We start from the raw sequence: 16165 nt of genomic DNA, 5'->3' as shown, positions 1-16165 counted from the left end.
GAACATAAAAAATTGCCTTATGGTAAGAAGTAATTTAGTGAGATAACAGATACTTGTCATGTGTCTGGAAATGCACTTGCTAAAAGTAGTGGACATGCGGAACATTCAAACGCATTGTAACGTTTACTTACACTAGCCTACGGTGCTAGCCACCGATAACGTTAGCCTAGCATGTACAGTAAGTAAAAAAGACCCCTAGATTACTATCTACATGTCTAAACTTGATGAATAGTCAAATATCGGCTACATATCTCGTAGTGTCTAAGATCATGGACTATGTTATATAAACAAAAGATGCGACTCCGGTGGGACTCGAACCCACAACCTTTGAATTACTTCAATTCAAACCTAGAAGTCCAATGCGCTATCCATTGCGCCACGGAGCCACCTGTTGCGTAGGAAATGAAGATACCCTTAAGTAGTGTCTTAAAATGTTAATACATCTAAACCATTAAACTTCGAAACCTCTAGCTACAACTGTTGTTCATTATCACCCACATTGTGCAATGGACATTAACAGTATTATACGCTTAGACAGCATTCTATGTAATTAGGCAGCTATGTATTTAGGAGTGTAACTTCGATGACAGGGGCACGGTCAGTGGCGTCGTTAGGACTGGGCGTTCGCGGCTATAGCCCCGGATCTCAAATTGAACCCCCCCCTAAAAAAAATGAATAGCCCCTGATCTATTCATCGATCATTCCTATCGCGCGTTATAACAATGTAGACGTGTAGGCCGCTAGCATGTACATAGACATTTTCATCATGTACATTCAAAACCCTGCACTTTCTGCCCGTGAGGGGGCGAATATATTGTGATCCTAGCAACGCCTATGGGCACGGTAGATTTAAAGCATTTGTAGTTTTTAGTAATCTGAATTCCCAAAAGGTCTTCCGTCTTTACCTGGGACCAGTTCTGAAAGGTTAAGCTACTTCATCATCACAGTGATACTTTGTGTAGCAGCGAACATTCGCTAGTTACTGCTATAATGTGCTACTGCACATAAACAGGAGATGTCACTGTTGCACGGCATAGCTCTCGACTATCAATTATGAATAGAAATCCGTGCTGTGCTTTCTCCTAGCAAAATTAAGTAGCATTTAATCATATTGTTAAACATGTATATTTTGTAGAAAGGTATATAGCCTACACTAGAGTATACACAGCGGTCACTGAGTACACCTACTTTTTAATGCAACCCAAAATATTAAACATGCAGACAAGATCAAGAGGTTTAGTTGTTCAAACAAACATTAGAATGAGGAAGACGCTGATTTAAGCAACTTTGACCTTAATATATTATTTTTGGCGCCGGACTGGTTCCAGCATATCAGAAACAGTTGAGATTGGCTTTTCAAGCATTGCAGGCTCAAGAATTAACAGAAAATAGAGTTTACTACAACATTGGAGCATAACGGTGTTTGAATCAAGCAGTAGAACGGTTGCGTCAAACAACCAGATTGAGTGGAAAGTTGAAAAAGCATGAATTCGTTGTCAAAATGAAATTGTAAGTGGAAAACATGAATTATGCTGTTAAACTGGTGTTTCCGTTGGTTTTTAACCAACTGTAAGCCACGGTAAAGCCAGCTCCGCAAGTATGAAACATTCGCGCTTACAGTACAATTGCCTATATATAATCCAAACGGTGAAAGATGAAATAGCTTGTCAAAAACGAAAATTATCACTGGATAAAGTTAAAGAAAGTTTCTACTCACGTCTGTATTTACATTTACGAACATTCTCTAGCAAACGTTCATATTGATCAATCCAACGCACAGATTCTACTGTAAGGTCATTACCTTGTCATTCAAACCAAAACACTTTATTTATACAGATTACATAGATCACAACTTGCTTTTTATTGTGATCTAAAAGCATATATTTTCCCCTTTATTTATTCTTATAGTGTTCTTTCATTGTGAACATTTTTTACATGTGTCAGTAAATATGACTTTTGAGTAAAACTCTTCCCACAAGTGTCACATCTAAATGGTTTCTCTCCTGTGTGAGTCAATATATGCTTTTTCAAGGATCCTTTCTGATTGAAGCTTTTACCACAGTCACCACAGCTATATGGTTTCTCTCCTGTGTGAATCAGTTTATGTCTGGTTAGGTTATCCTTGAGACTGAAGCTTTTGCCGCAGTAATCACAGTTAAATGGTTTATCTCCTGTGTGAATTAGTTTATGCATTGTTAGGTGCCCTTTCTGACTGAAGCATTTCCCACAGTTGCCACAGCTAAATGGCTTCTCTCCTGTGTGAATCCTCATGTGGATTGACAGAGTTCCTTTTTGTTTGAAGGTCTTGCCACAGAATGGGCAGGTGCAGGATTTTTCGCCCTGACAGAGTCTGACATGGGCCTTCAGTTTACAGGTGGAGTTGTAGCGTTTCCTGCAGAAGTTACATTCACTAGGTCTCTTCTTGGAGAGAGCAACATGCCTCTGCAGGTCAGCTTTCAGGACAAATGTTTCACCGCAGTAAAGGCAGCAGTAAGTATTTCTAGAGACAGTGCCGGGATTGGACCAGTGTTTCTCTAATGGTGGATCTGGATAAGACGGTAGGTTGGGATCCAGTGGTGGAGTGTCCAATGGTAGACTGCTGGCAGGTCCTTCTGGGTCTCTGCTTCTGGCCAAGCTGAGACTGGAGGCACCTTTCAGACCATTTAGATCTGGAGGGTCGCAGGGATCATTGAAAATGTTTTGGGTGGTCAGAGGGACAAAAGAGTTAGGATCCAATTGTTTAGAATCATTCTCTCTGTTCTCCAAAGTCAGGGTTTGGGGAAGAGCCAAGGAACAAAATGGATCCTCCTGAACACATTCACTTTTAACACGGGGAGTGAACTTAAACTCTACAATATCAGCCCCGAGGCCTTGAAACACTTTCTGGCTGGTCCTGAGCTCCTCCTGTTCCTCTTTAATCTGTGTGGACTCTGGGTCCTCCTGCCACAGACTGGGGCTCCACTCCTGCTCACAGAACTGCTGCTCAGGGGGAACCTCCTCAGAGCTAGAGAGGTCTGATGGGACAGATAGGAAAAGCATAGGTTAATTTCATTTTTTGCTACAGGGTTGTTAAAAGGTGTTAAGGTCTAGAGTGAGGGCACAGGAAAGTCACTGGTTAGAATCACAGACTGATCAGCATAAGTTTCATCTGTGTAATTATACTGTCTTTCTACGCACGCAACTCTCTAACACAGGGGCGAGCTAGCGATTTTTACTTGAAAAACTAATGTTTTGTTTTAAATGTTACCTTTTCTAACATCTCCAAAGACTAATTGTTGGCTTGTGCAGTGAGCCTGTGAAGTGGGCACTGGTGACAAATGTGTTTTTATTGAGGTAAATTGTATCTTATTGAGGTCCTTTTTAACTCATACGCTACGTCGTATGGATTGAGGGTGGGCAGGATGGTATTTTGTACAACTTCTAAATAAATTATTAGTTTGCAAGGTGGGATGTTTCCACTGTGAAGAGATGGGACAGGAATAGATGTAGCTCGGTGAAGGCATGCTGGATGTCACGGTGATTATAGGGTAGACGGTAGAGTGCGCACTGTCCAGTCCTATTTTATTGAAGCATGTTTGTGCGCGACCCCCCACGCGGATATTGTGACATCATGACAGTAAAATGCTCAAGAGAACCGCGCTTCATTGTTCACGCTCAGGGCGGTGTCACGCAACTTAAACCATAAATAAATTCAGCCAATCCAATAAATCTACGTTACATTTATATGTAACAAACAATGAAACATTACACAAAAACGCCTATTTTCAAAAAGTTGTTGTATAAAGAAATGTAGAATCACAGTGAAAACATGACATAAACACTGTTAGATAATTTTTCAAACGGTACAGAGTAGATCTTATTTTTAACTTTACCATTATCATTTGTAAACAAAATGTATTTGAGCAACTTCATGAATAAAAAAAATAGTTATTTCCAATATTAGCATAGGTCAACATGGACATGTTTTTTAATCAACGGCGTCAACATAACCTGGCAACCAACTCACGTTAACAATCAAAAAGGTAACTAAAATGTGTATTTTTAAATCAGTGTTTAATGGTTTTGAAAGGTTCTTTTTTAGATTTAAAATATTAACAATTTTGCTGGTGATTATCAAATGTGTTAATCCTAACGTTAGTGTAAATACTAACCTATTTTACATAGCGATATCTCCTGTGTGATCCGAAGCATTCTCCGTAGCCGATCATTCTCCTCCTGGTACCCCACTACCGTCTTCTCAACTTCCCCGAAAATCTCCACAGCAACCGCCGTTAAGCGTTCGTTTAAGAACACACGAAGCGACTGTAGTTTAGACATTCTTAGTGAAATCAGAGTTGAGTGGCTTATTCAATTTGGTCACACTGCGTTTATTTAATTTACAGAAATAATGTGTGAAATTAAAATGAACTCACTTCCAATATTACTTCCGTGTTCTAGTCAAGGAAACACAATATGGGGGGAGAAAAACACGAATGGTTGGCAAACCCGAAAATGCATAACAGCGCCGCCAATAGGATGGGAGTTCACTACTGTAAAATGCAGCTTACAGACCTTTGAAGATATTAAAAAATTCAGCTTGGCCGAATAAAAACGCCCCAGTTGTGAAACAAGAAATGTAGACAAAAAGCCTTATAACGACAGGATGATCCAGGATATGTAATTATCAGTTGATTGTAAAGGAAATCCACCGAAAATACAGTATATAGGAGGAAAAACTATACATACATGTTTAATGTATCCACAACATCAATCATTCATTCATTACCCACAAATTACTCTTTTAAATTAAGTGAAAACACCAAGTAATGACATTTAAACAGGATATCTGTGAATTTCCTACAGTAAGCTGAAGGTATTTAAGTGGAGAGTTGCCAGTTCAAAGCCTGGTTCTGACTAGAACAACTTTCTAAAAACTTGTAGATTGCTGGTATCAAATCCCACAGAAAAGACTATTGTGTCTGTGATCCTGTAACCACCACAACTGCTTCACGTCTACAATCTCTGTGTATGCCCATGCATGTCTGTGTTTCTGAAGGGCTACAAAGGAAATAAAAAGGTATTTTGGACCTAGAACAGGACATTAAATGAATAAAAAAATTATATTTGCACTGATTCATAGGAGTAAATCCATAAAAAGTGTCTTCCAGAATTATTTTTCAGCTTGGTAAAGATGAGAAAAAAAGGCAATAAAAAAAATGTCAGTGATCTTATGAGAGATATCTAACATTTAATTAATGAAAAAATCTACTGTTGAATAATTAGTATGAATAACCCACTAAAATAATTTTTCAATAATTTAACAAAGTGACAGGAAACAACTTTATTTCAAGTTTAGTTAATTTAATTTAAATTCATAAAATGTTTTTCAACTATAAACATCTGCATTGGCTGAATTTATTACACATTGTTAGGCTTTACCAATTAAATATCTTAGTTTTTCTGTATTTAAAACAAGCTAACAAGCACACCACATTTACTGCTGTGCACAGTGGTAAGAAGGCATGATGGATCCATGTTCTCATTCTGTTTACGCCAAATCCAGTTTTCAACTGTCCAATTTTGGTGAGCTCGTGCAAATTGTAGCCTCTTTTTCCTATTTGTAGTGGAGATGAGTGGTACCCGGTGGGGTCTTCTGCTGTTGTAGCCCATCCGCCTCAAGGTTGTGCGTGTTGTGGCTTCACAAATGCTTTGCTGCATCGGTTGTAACGAGTGGTTATTTCAGTCAAAGTTGCTCTTCTATCAGCTTCAATCAGTCGGCCCATTCTCCTCTGACCTCTAGCATCAACAAGGCATTTTCGCCCACAGGACTGCCATTCTTTGTAAACCCTAGAAATGGTTGTGCGTGAAAATCCCAGTAACAGAGCAGATTGTGAAATACTCAGACCGGCCCGCCTGGCACCAACAACCATGCAACGCTCAAAATTGCTTAAATCACCTTTCTTTCCCATTCTGACATTCAGTTTGGAGTTCAGGAGATTGTCTTGACCAGGACCACACCCCTAAATGCATTGAAGCAACTGCCATGTGATTGGTTTATTAGATAATTGCATTAATGAGAAATTGAACAGGTGTTCCTAATACTCCCTTAGGTGAGTGTATTTATCAAGTGTAACTATCTGATTTTGCATTAATTTGCAGTTACCCACCAACAGAAAATCTGTAACCATTCATGTTTTAGACACCCCGAAACAAGTTTGTTTCAAAGCTTCTGTGATTCCCCAACTTTTCTGTAATGTACTCTTGGAGACATTGAAGTCAAATCCAACCATGACACAAAGCTATCAATGTAGTAGTAGTAGCTTGAGATGGATTTGCTTTCCAGGCAAGCAACCAGACATGTCATCTATATAACTTATGGGGCCAATATTGCTGTTATCCACTTGTTTTTATTCAATAAACTGACATATGATCTCATTGTCTACATTTTCTATCCTCTCGTGTTTCCTGCCTTTGTGGACATTATACATATGCCTCAGCAGATGAGTCTTTTGGGTGAATCTTCTACCACAGTGTGCACAGACATATGGTTTCTCTCCTGTGTGAGTTAGTACATGCCTCCTTAAATCTGCCTTCATATAGAAGCTTTTCCCACAGTCGGTACACCTAAACGGTTTCTCTTCTGTGTGAGTCTGCATGTGTTCAGTTAAATGCTCCTTCTGAATGAAGCTTTTACCACAGTTTCTGCAACAAAATGTATTCTCCCTGGTGTGAGTTCGTATATGCATTGTTAGGTGTGCTGTCTTACTGAAGCTTTTCCCACAGTCCCCGCAAGTGAATGATTTCGCTCCTGTGTGAGACTTCACATGTATCTTCAGGGACCCCTTGTGCCTAAAGCTTTTCCCACAGTCACCACAGTTAAATGGCTTCTCTCCTGTGTGAGTCCTTATATGAACGGTTAAGACCTCTTTGCGATTAAAGCTTTTCCCACAGTCTCCACAGATAAAGGGTTTTTCTCCCGTGTGAGTCAATTTGTGCGTTGTTAGGTGCTGCTGGCGTCCAAAGCTTTTTCCACAGTCAGCACAACTAAATGGTTTCTCACCTGTGTGAGTGAGTTTATGAATGGTTAGATGCCCTTTCTGACTGAAGCTTTTCCCGCACTCGTCACAGGTGAAAGGTTTCTCACCTGTATGAATCCTCATGTGCTTGGACAGATGTGCTTTTAGTTTGAAAGTCTTGCCACAAACGGGGCAGGAGCCAGGTTTCTCACTGTGACAGAGTCTGACATGGGCCTTCAGTTTACAAGTGGAGTTGTAACGTTTTTTACAAGAGACACATTCACTAGGTCTCTTCCTGGTTAGGGTCACGTGCCTCTGCAGGTCAGCTTTCAGAACAAACATTTCACCACAGTCCTGGCATTGGTGAGACTTTCTAGACATGGTGGGGAGTTTTGGATGGTGTTCGGTCATTGGTGGGTCTCGGTCCAATGGTAGACTGCTGGCCAATCCTACTGGGTCTCTGATTAAAGCTGAGCTGTGGCTGGAGAAATTATTTAGACTATCTGGAGGTTCACAGGGAATGTCAAGACCCCTCAGGTGGGTCACAGTGCTGAAAGGTTGGAGATCCACTGGTCTAGAGTCACTCTCTATGTTTTCCACAGTCTGCGTTTGGGGGAGAGTCATGGACTGAAATGGACGCTCGTGATCACATTCAATTTTAATAGAGGGAGAAGGGAATTTAAACTCTATGATATTAGCCCCCAACTCTTCATCCTGACTGTTTCTGAGTTCCTCCTGTTCCTCTTTAATCTGTGTGGCCTCTGGGTCCTCCTGCCACAGACTTGGGCTCCACTCCTGCTCACAGTGCTGTTGCTCAGGGGGAACCTCCTCTTTAGAGAGAGAGAACTGTAGGGAGTCTGGAGGGAAGGAGAGAGAAGGAGAGAGAAGTTAGTTACCTATAGAATATTCACCTTCTATAGAGATGAAGACATGGGTATGTTATTATATGATGAGTAGGTCAACTTACAGCACGTTTATGTCCTGAGTGTTTTGTTATTCGGGTCCATTCAGTAACTCTACAGTGAAATTACTTTAATAGAAGGTTTGTTTCAATTAAAAAGTCAAAATCCCTATTGTCTCTGCTGTCAGAGATGCAATCTGGGACATTTCTTTAAACCTTCCACTTTGGACTGGATGTGTAATATGTTGTTTGTATGTGCATCATCTACAATACCTGTCAGAAGTTTGGACACCAACTCATTCAAGGGTATTTCATGATTATTGTAGAATAATAGTGGATACAACAAAACTATGAAATAACACTTGGAATCTTGTATTATATAAAAAAATGTAAACAGTTATAATATATTTCATATTGTAGATTCTTCAATGGAGGCAGCATTTGCGTGGCACAAACTTTGCATTCTCTCAACCAGCTTCTTGTGTTAATCACCTGGAATGCATTCCAATTAACAGGTGTGCCTTGTTAAAAGTTAATTTGTGGAATTTATTTACTTCTTTATGCATTTGAGTCAATCAGATGTGTTGTGTCAAGGTGGTATATAGAAGACCCTCATTATGTCTGTACTGTAGTCCATATCATGGCAAGAACAGCAATCAGCAATCTGTCTTCGTGAGACGCAGAGTGGGTTAACAGAGGATTGCCAGTGAAAATCTCTCAATTTTGCAAGTCTCCCTGGAAACCTAATCTGTCAGGCAAATCCACATGAAGAACGCACCCTGTCTATTATGCAGGCCACTGCCCAGAGATCCCATGCCCTGCCAATGCAAACAGATAAACAAGACCTTTCGAGACTACTAAATATACGTAATTATTGTAATAAATTACCAGATGCAAATACGAACCTATTCTACGAAGCTGTATCTCTGGTGTGATCCGCAGCATTCTCCGTAGCCGATCATTCTCCTCCTGGTACTCAAGTATCGTGTTCTCCACCGCCCCAAAAATCTCCACAACAGCCGCCGTTAAGCGCTCATTTAAGAACACACGAAGGGACTGTAGTTTAGCCATTTTATGCGGAATGAACATTGAATAGCTAATTATATCAGAAATGACGGCCTTTCCTTACGTAACAGAACAACGAATCTTTGTGATAAAAACGAACTTACTTCCAACATTACTTCCGTGTTCAAGTCAAGGAAAAACTAAATTAAAAAAAATAATGTTTGACAAACCCGGAAACTTATAACAGCGCCGCCAGTAGGATGGGAGTTAACCACTGTGCAAGGGTGCGGACCGATGTACTGTATTAATTCCGTTAAACGTAGACAGTTGTAAGTAAAACGTTATGCTTGGCGGAATAAACATCCGCCTGTATACAAGTAAAAGGTGAAATGCAGACATTCGTTTTTAAAAACGTTGTTAGCGAGGAACAATTTCCGCCCTAATAATTAGCATTATATTTCCCCCCTCATGCTCTCTGTCCTTTAGATGGCATGTCGTATGCCTTTTACTCAGGAGTTGCATCAGTCTAGCCACTCTACCATAAAGGCCTGATTGATGGAGTACTGCACAGACCGTTGTCCTTCGGCAAGATTCTCCAATCTCCACAGGGAAACTCTGAAGCTCAGTTAGTAGGAGTTGTGTTATTTGTTGCCTCCCTAACCAAAACTCCCTTCTGACCTAGTCAGTTTGGCCTGGCAGACAGCAACAGGAAGAGTCTTGATGGTTTCAAATTTCAAAATGATGGGTCCACTATGCTCCTGGGAACGTTCCATGCTTCAGCAATTTCTGGATGAACTTCAAGGCTTGTTTTTTGCTCCTTAGATTGACAAGCATGTGCCTTTCTAAATCATGTCCAATCAACTTCTAGACGCCTCAAGGATGATCAAAGGATGTGATTTGAGTGTTGTGGCAATGGGTCTGAATAGTTTTACATTTTCCAGATATTTCAGATTTTAATCTTTAATAAATTAGCACAAATTTCTAAAAACAAAAAATGTTATGGCTCTGGTATGATGGGGTGTTGTCTGTAGATCGATTTAAAAAATACATAAATTTAATCAATAATAAACAAGTATATACAGTGGATCTAAAAATCATGTCCAATCAACTTCTAGACGCCTCAAGGACGATCAAAGGATGTGATTTGAGTGTTGTGGCAATGGGTCTGAATAGTTTTACATTTTCCAGATATTTCAGATTTTAATCTTTAATAAATTAGCACAAATTTCTAAAAACAAAAAATGTTATGGCTCTGGTATGATGGGGTGTTGTCTGTAGATCGATTTAAAAAATACATAAATTTAATCAATAATAAACAAGTATATACAGTGGATCTAAAAAGTCTACACACCCCTGTTCAAATGCCAGGTTCTTGTGATGTAAAGAATGAGACAAAGATAAATCATGTCAGAACTTTTTCCACCTTTAATGTGACCTATAACGTGAACAATTCAATTGGAAAAAAAAACTGAAATCTTTGAGGGGGAAAAATAAAAAATAAGTTCTGCACCCTTAAACTAATAATTTGTTGATAACTAATAAACCTTTTGATTTTATTACAGCACTCAATCTTTTTGGGTAGGAGTCTGTTAGCATGTCACATCTTGACGTGGCAATATTTGCCCACTCTTCTTTGCAAAATCCCTCCAAATCTGTCAGATTGCAAGGACATTTCCTGTGTACAGCCCTCTTCAGATCACCCCACAGATGTTCAATTGGAATCAGGTCTGGGTTCTGGCTGGGCCATTCCAAAATGTTCATATTTTTCTGGTGAAGCCATGCTTTGTGGATTTGGATGTGTGCTTTGGGCCGTTGTCGTGCTGAAAGGTGAACTTCCTCTTCATCTTCAGCTTTCTAACAGACGCCTGAAGGTTTTGTGCCAAAATTGCCTGGTATTTGAAACTGTTCATAATTCCCTCCACCCTGACTAAGGCCCCGGTTCCAGCTGAAGAAAAACAGCCCCAAAGCATGATGCTGCCACCACCATGCTTCACTGTGGGTCATGTTCAGTGTGGTTTTTGCACCAAACATACCTTCTGGAATTATGACCAAAAAGTTCTATCTTGGTTTCATCAGACCATAACACATTTTCCCATGTGCTTTTGGGGAACTTGATTTTAGTTTTGCAAACTTCAGCCAGGCTTGGATGTTTTTCTTGGTAAGAAAAGGCTTCCGTCTTGCCACCCTAACCCATAGCCCATTCATATGAAGAATACGGGAGATTGTTGTCACATGTAGCACACAGCCAGTACTTGCCAGAAATTCCTGCAGTTACTCCCTCACCAGTTTTCTTCTCGTCTTTTCATCAATTTTGGAGGGACGTCCTGTTCTTGGTTACGTCTCAGTTGTGTCATATTTTCTCCACTTGATGATGACTGTCTTCACTGTGTTCCATGGTATATCTAATGTTTTGGAAATTATTTTTTACCCTTCTCCTGACTGATATCTTTCAACAATGAGATCCCTCTGATGCTTTGGAAGGTCTCTGCCACATCCCCAGTTATAAGAGGGTGTGCACACTTGTGCAACCAGGTTATTGTAAGGTTTAAATGTTTTTTTCCTTCAAAGATTTCAGTTTTTTTTTCAATTGAATTGTTCACATTACAGGTCAAATTAAAAGTGGAAAAAGGTCTGACATGATTTATCTTTGTCGCATTCTTTTACATCACAAAAACCTTGCATTTTCACAGGGGTGTGTAGACTTGTTATATCCATTGTGACGCAACTAAAAAATTAGAAAGTAAAGAGGGGTCTAAATTCTTTCCCAGGGCACTGTATAGTATGGCCCATCTCTAGGACAAAGCCAAGGAAGCAGGTGGAGATTAAGAAGGTGGAGAAGTTACAGAAGTGCTCCCAGCTGCCCTCCATGCTACCCTGCCCTGGCCATGCCTCTGGGGAGGAAGACATCCAGAAGACGAAAGATGCAGAGGCCACAGAGGCTTCAAGACACACCGTTTAACCTACCAACTCCAAACAAACCAACACTGACGTTTCAAATAGCCCAAATTACATTTTCACAATCCAAATTTGATAATCTATGAAGTGTTTATAAACATTATAATATTTTATTTACAATATAATATTTTAATTAGCGTACATTTCATAATAAGGATAAATAACCAATCAACATTATTTCAAACAGTTCACACCAGTGACAGGAACCAACTTCATTTTACGCTTTTGGTTATACAAAATTGAAATTCAAAAACACGTTTTATCTTAAAATATCTACATTTGCATTCATTTGACTGATTCACTGAAACTCACCTGCTTACAAAAACCTTTGAACCGTAAAAAGCTAAAGACACTGAACCAACTTTACTGCACATGATTAGTCGATTCCAACTCTAAGTACAACAAGCGAGCACACAACATTTGCTTCTGTGACTGTTTTCGGAAGTTATTATCCAAGTTTGTCAATGTGCTCTGAAACGTAAATGATAGAATATTATTTAAATGACCCCCCAATTAGAAAAATTTACCACAGACCTTAACAGGGGAAAAACAAATCTAGATCCATCTCCTCCTGCACCATTCAAGCACTTAACTCAAAAGCAACATTGGTAAGTTCAAACCGGCCCACCTCAGGTTTTCAATATCGGAATTCTTGGCCAATAAGCTATGAAACCAACGTTGAAGCTGTAACGTGATCCTAACATCAGAATCATGGACATGTCTATACATGCATCTAACAACCGACTGTCATCATACTGCTATAACCCCCAGGACCACACAGAAGACGAGAACTAAAGAAAACAACTATACTTGGGTATGGATCCGAATGGACCAGGGTTGACTAGGCAGTTGGGCCATTACAACCCAAGTCACTATGGGCCGGTTTCACAGACACAGATTAACGCTAGTCCAGGACTAAAAAATCTAGTTCAATAGAAAACTCTATTGAGCTTGTTATTTTAGTCCTTGACCAGGCCTAATCTGTGAATGTGAAACCGGCCCTATATGTCCTCACCACAAGATGTTCTCCTGACACTTAGGCAAAGCGAAATACCAATTTTGTATAACACATCCACAAACCTACATATTTAACATGTTTAATATACACCGATCAGCCATAACATTATGACCACCTACCTAATATTGGGTAGGTCCCCTTTTGCCGCCAAAACAGCCCTGACCTGTTGAGGTGTGGACTCCACTAGACTTCTGAGGGTGTGCTGTGGTATCTGGCACCAAGACGTTAGCAGCAGATCCTTTAAATCCTGTAATTTGCGAGGTTGGGCCTCCGTGGATCGGACCGGTTTCTCCAGCATATCCCACAGATGCTCGATTGGATTGAGATCTGGAGATTTTGAAGGCCAAGTCAACACCTTGAACTTGTTGTCTCCTCAAACCATTCCTGAACAATTTTTGCTTTGTGGCAGGGCGCATTATCCTGCTGAAAGAGGCCATCAGGGGATACCGTTTCCATGAAAGGGTGCACATGGTCCGCAACAATGCTAAGGGTAGGTGGTATGTGTCAAAGTAACATCCACATGAATGGCAGGACCCAAGGTTTCCCAGCAGAACATTGCCTGAAGAAACACACTGCCTCTGCCGACTTGCCTTCCCATAGTGAATCCTGGTGCCATGTGTTCTCCAGGTAAGCGACGCGGACACGCACCTGGTCATCCACGTGATGTTAAAGAAAATGTTATTCATCAGATCAGCCCACCTTCTTCTTCCATTGCTCTGTGATACAGTTCTGATCACGTGCCCATTGTAGGTGCTTTCACCGAGATCAGCATGGTCACCCTGACTGGTCTGAGGCTATACAGCCCTATAAGCACACAAACCGCGATGCACTGAGTGTTCTGACACCTTTCTATCAGTATCAGCATTAACTTTTTCATGTGCCATGATAACGATATTATCAGTGTTATTTACTTCATCCGTCAGTGGCCATAATGTTATGGCTGATCTGTGTATTATGTGTATGATTAGTTAATCTTCCACAATAGTTTCTCTCCTGTGTGAGCCTGTATGTGTAACTTAAGGGAGCGCTTCTGCCTGAAGCTTTTCCCGCAGTCACCACAATTAAATGGCTTCTCTCCTGTGTGAGTCAGTATATGCATGGTTAGGACCTCCTTGCGATTAAAACTTTTCCCACAGTCACTACAGACAAAGGGTTTCTCTCCAGTGTGAGTGAGTCTATGCTTATTTAAGTTCCCCTTGAGACGGAAGCTTTTACCACAGTCATCACAGCTAAATGGCTTCTCTCCTGTGTGAGTTAATATATGCATGGTTAGGACCTCCTTGCGATTAAAGCCTTTCCCACAGTCGCCACAGACAAAGGGTTTCTCTCCAGTGTGAGTCAGTTTATGAGTTGTTAGATGCTGTTGGCGCCTATAGCTTTTCCCACAGTCGCCACAACAAAATGGCTTCTCACCTGTGTGCGTCAGCTTATGACTGTTTAGGTTCCCCTTCTGACGGAAGCTTCTCCCGCAGTCACCACAGCTGAAAGGTTTCTCAACTGTGTGAATCCTCATGTGCTTGGACCAATCTCCAATTAGTTTGAAGGTTTTGCCACAAACGGGGCAGGGCCCAGGGTTCTCACTGTGACAGAGTCTGACATGGGCCTTCAGTTTACAGGTGGAGTTGTAGTGTTTCCTGCAGGAGTCACATTCACCAGGCTTCTTCTTGGTTAGAGTCACATGCCTCTGCAGGTCAGCTTTTAGAATAAAGGATTCCCCACAGTCACGGCAATGGATAGTTTTTCGAGTTTTATTGCTGAGTTTTGCAGATTTTGTTCCAATGGTAGACAGCTGGTCCAATGGTAGACTGCAGTCCAGTCCTACTGGGTCTCTGATTAAAGCTGAGCTGTGGCTGGAGAAATGATTGAGATTATCTGGAGGTACACAGGGAATGTCAAGACCCCTCAGGTGGGTCACAGTGCTGAAAGGTTGGAGATCCACTGGTCTAGAGTCACTCTCTTCTTTCTCTACAGTCTGGGTTTGGGGGAGAGTCATGGACTGAAACGGATCATAATCAAATTCAGTTTTAATAGAGGGCTGAGGGCATTTCAATTCTATGATATTAGCCTCCAGCTCTTCCTCCTGACCGCTCCTGAGCTCCTCATGTTCCTCTTTAATCTGTCTGGTGTCTGGGTCCTCCTGCCCCAGACTGTGGTTCCACTGACGTTCGAATTTCTTCTTCTCCTGGGGAACCTCCTCTTCAGTGAGAGAGAACTGCAGGGAGTCTGGAGGGACAAAGAGAAAGGAGATTTTCTAAATGACCAAATCTTCTTGATAATCCAGTGGGCATTTCTAGAAGAGTCTTAAAAGTATAATTTAAAACACAGGGTATTCCCAAATCATAGCAGCATAATCCGATTCTTGGAACAACTGTCGAAACCTTTTTGACAGTTACTAGACTACTATCCAAACTTACAGTTAGTCTATCTTAGTATAGCTAGGCGAAACATGTTTCTTAGAGTACACAAGAAACTGTCTTTGTGAACCAATCTAATAGTTAAAATACCCTGGACTGGGGCGGCCCAGAAGTCATGACACACAAACATGAGTGGAGAAAGATCCACCATACCCTGCCTATGATCCCCAATACCCTGCCCATGATCCCCAATACCCTGCCCATGATCCACCCATACACTGCCTGTGATCCCCAATACCCTGCCTGTGATCCCCAATACCCTGCCTATGATCCCCAATACCCTGCCCATGATCCACCCATACCCTGCCTGTGATCCCCAATACCCTGCCTACGATCCCCAATACCCTGCCTATGAACCACCCATACCCTGCCTATGCAAACGGATGAGCAAAATGTCTCGCGGCTACTAAACGTAAAGTAACTATTGTAATTAATTGCCAGTAGTCACATACAAACCTATTCTACGTAGCTCCATCTCTGGTGTGATCCGAAGCATTCTCCGTAGCCGATCATTCTCCTCCTGGTACCCCACTACCGTGTTCTCAACTACCCCGAAAATCTCTACAGCGGCCGCCGTTAAGCGCTCATTCAAGAACACACGAAGCGACTGTAGTTTAGACATGTTGTAGACGAGTTTTCCTTTTCTCCACAGTAAGTATGAGCCAAAACCAAAAGCCGTCGACTTTTCCTTCCGTGTTCTAGCCGAGGAGTATTAGAGAACTACTTGGTTTTCGTTTCTGAAGCGCCACCTGCTGGTTAGGGGTTTACTGCTCCGCGGACCCCGGAACAGAAGTGCAGGCGACCATGAACCCACTAATGAGAGCTATATTCACAATGTGTTAACGATCGGTCCAGTACAACGCGAGCACATACACAT

General features: G+C 41.2%; 3 protein-coding genes and 1 non-coding gene across 4 annotated transcripts; all 4 read right to left on the bottom strand.

Annotated features, from left to right (window-relative positions):
• Positions 1-297: 297 nt before the first annotated feature.
• Positions 298-386, bottom strand: trnar-ucu. Its single transcript is given in 2 exon segments — positions 298-333; positions 350-386. It is a non-coding gene; the product is annotated as a tRNA-Arg (tRNA).
• A 916-nt stretch (positions 387-1302) lies between these two features.
• Positions 1303-4564, bottom strand: LOC105029484 (zinc finger protein 354C-like). The gene is made up of 2 exons (XM_010902861.3): positions 4152-4564; positions 1303-3014 (listed from the first exon to the last, which is right to left on the bottom strand). Exons 1-2 carry the CDS (start codon positions 4315-4317, stop codon positions 1903-1905), a joined length of 1278 nt encoding a protein of 425 aa, XP_010901163.1. The 5' UTR covers positions 4318-4564; the 3' UTR covers positions 1303-1902.
• A 1464-nt stretch (positions 4565-6028) lies between these two features.
• On the bottom strand, positions 6029-10249 carry LOC105029483 (gastrula zinc finger protein XlCGF57.1-like). Its single transcript, XM_010902860.3, has 2 exons — positions 8802-10249; positions 6029-7852 (listed from the first exon to the last, which is right to left on the bottom strand). The coding sequence occupies exons 1-2, from the start codon at positions 8983-8985 to the stop codon at positions 6387-6389; spliced, it is 1650 nt and encodes a 549-aa protein (XP_010901162.1). The 5' UTR covers positions 8986-10249; the 3' UTR covers positions 6029-6386.
• A 3141-nt stretch (positions 10250-13390) lies between these two features.
• Positions 13391-15981, bottom strand: LOC114830301 (gastrula zinc finger protein XlCGF46.1-like). Its single transcript, XM_029117624.2, has 2 exons — positions 15745-15981; positions 13391-15097 (listed from the first exon to the last, which is right to left on the bottom strand). The coding sequence occupies exons 1-2, from the start codon at positions 15908-15910 to the stop codon at positions 13839-13841; spliced, it is 1425 nt and encodes a 474-aa protein (XP_028973457.1). The 5' UTR covers positions 15911-15981; the 3' UTR covers positions 13391-13838.
• Positions 15982-16165: the final 184 nt, after the last annotated feature.

The sequence above is a fragment of the Esox lucius genome, chromosome 24, assembly GCF_011004845.1.
Source record: "Esox lucius isolate fEsoLuc1 chromosome 24, fEsoLuc1.pri, whole genome shotgun sequence".
Classification (NCBI taxonomy): Eukaryota; Metazoa; Chordata; class Actinopteri; order Esociformes; family Esocidae; genus Esox; species Esox lucius.
The sequence above is the reverse complement of the archived record's forward strand: the minus strand, read 5'-3'. Positions and strand labels throughout refer to the sequence as shown.

Excerpts from the sequence above, each read along its gene's own strand:
- LOC105029484 (XM_010902861.3), bottom strand. The coding sequence starts at position 4,317 with ATGTCTAAACTACAGTCGCTTCGTGTGTTCTTAAACGAACGCTTAACG. Across the intron at positions 3,015-4,151 it reads GATATCGCTATGTAAAATAG|ACCTCTCTAGCTCTGAGGAG; the intron begins GTTAGTATTTAC and ends CTGTCCCATCAG.
- LOC105029483 (XM_010902860.3), bottom strand. The coding sequence starts at position 8,985 with ATGTTCATTCCGCATAAAATGGCTAAACTACAGTCCCTTCGTGTGTTC. Across the intron at positions 7,853-8,801 it reads GATACAGCTTCGTAGAATAG|ACTCCCTACAGTTCTCTCTC; the intron begins GTTCGTATTTGC and ends CCTTCCCTCCAG.
- LOC114830301 (XM_029117624.2), bottom strand. The coding sequence starts at position 15,910 with ATGTCTAAACTACAGTCGCTTCGTGTGTTCTTGAATGAGCGCTTAACG. Across the intron at positions 15,098-15,744 it reads GATGGAGCTACGTAGAATAG|ACTCCCTGCAGTTCTCTCTC; the intron begins GTTTGTATGTGA and ends TTGTCCCTCCAG.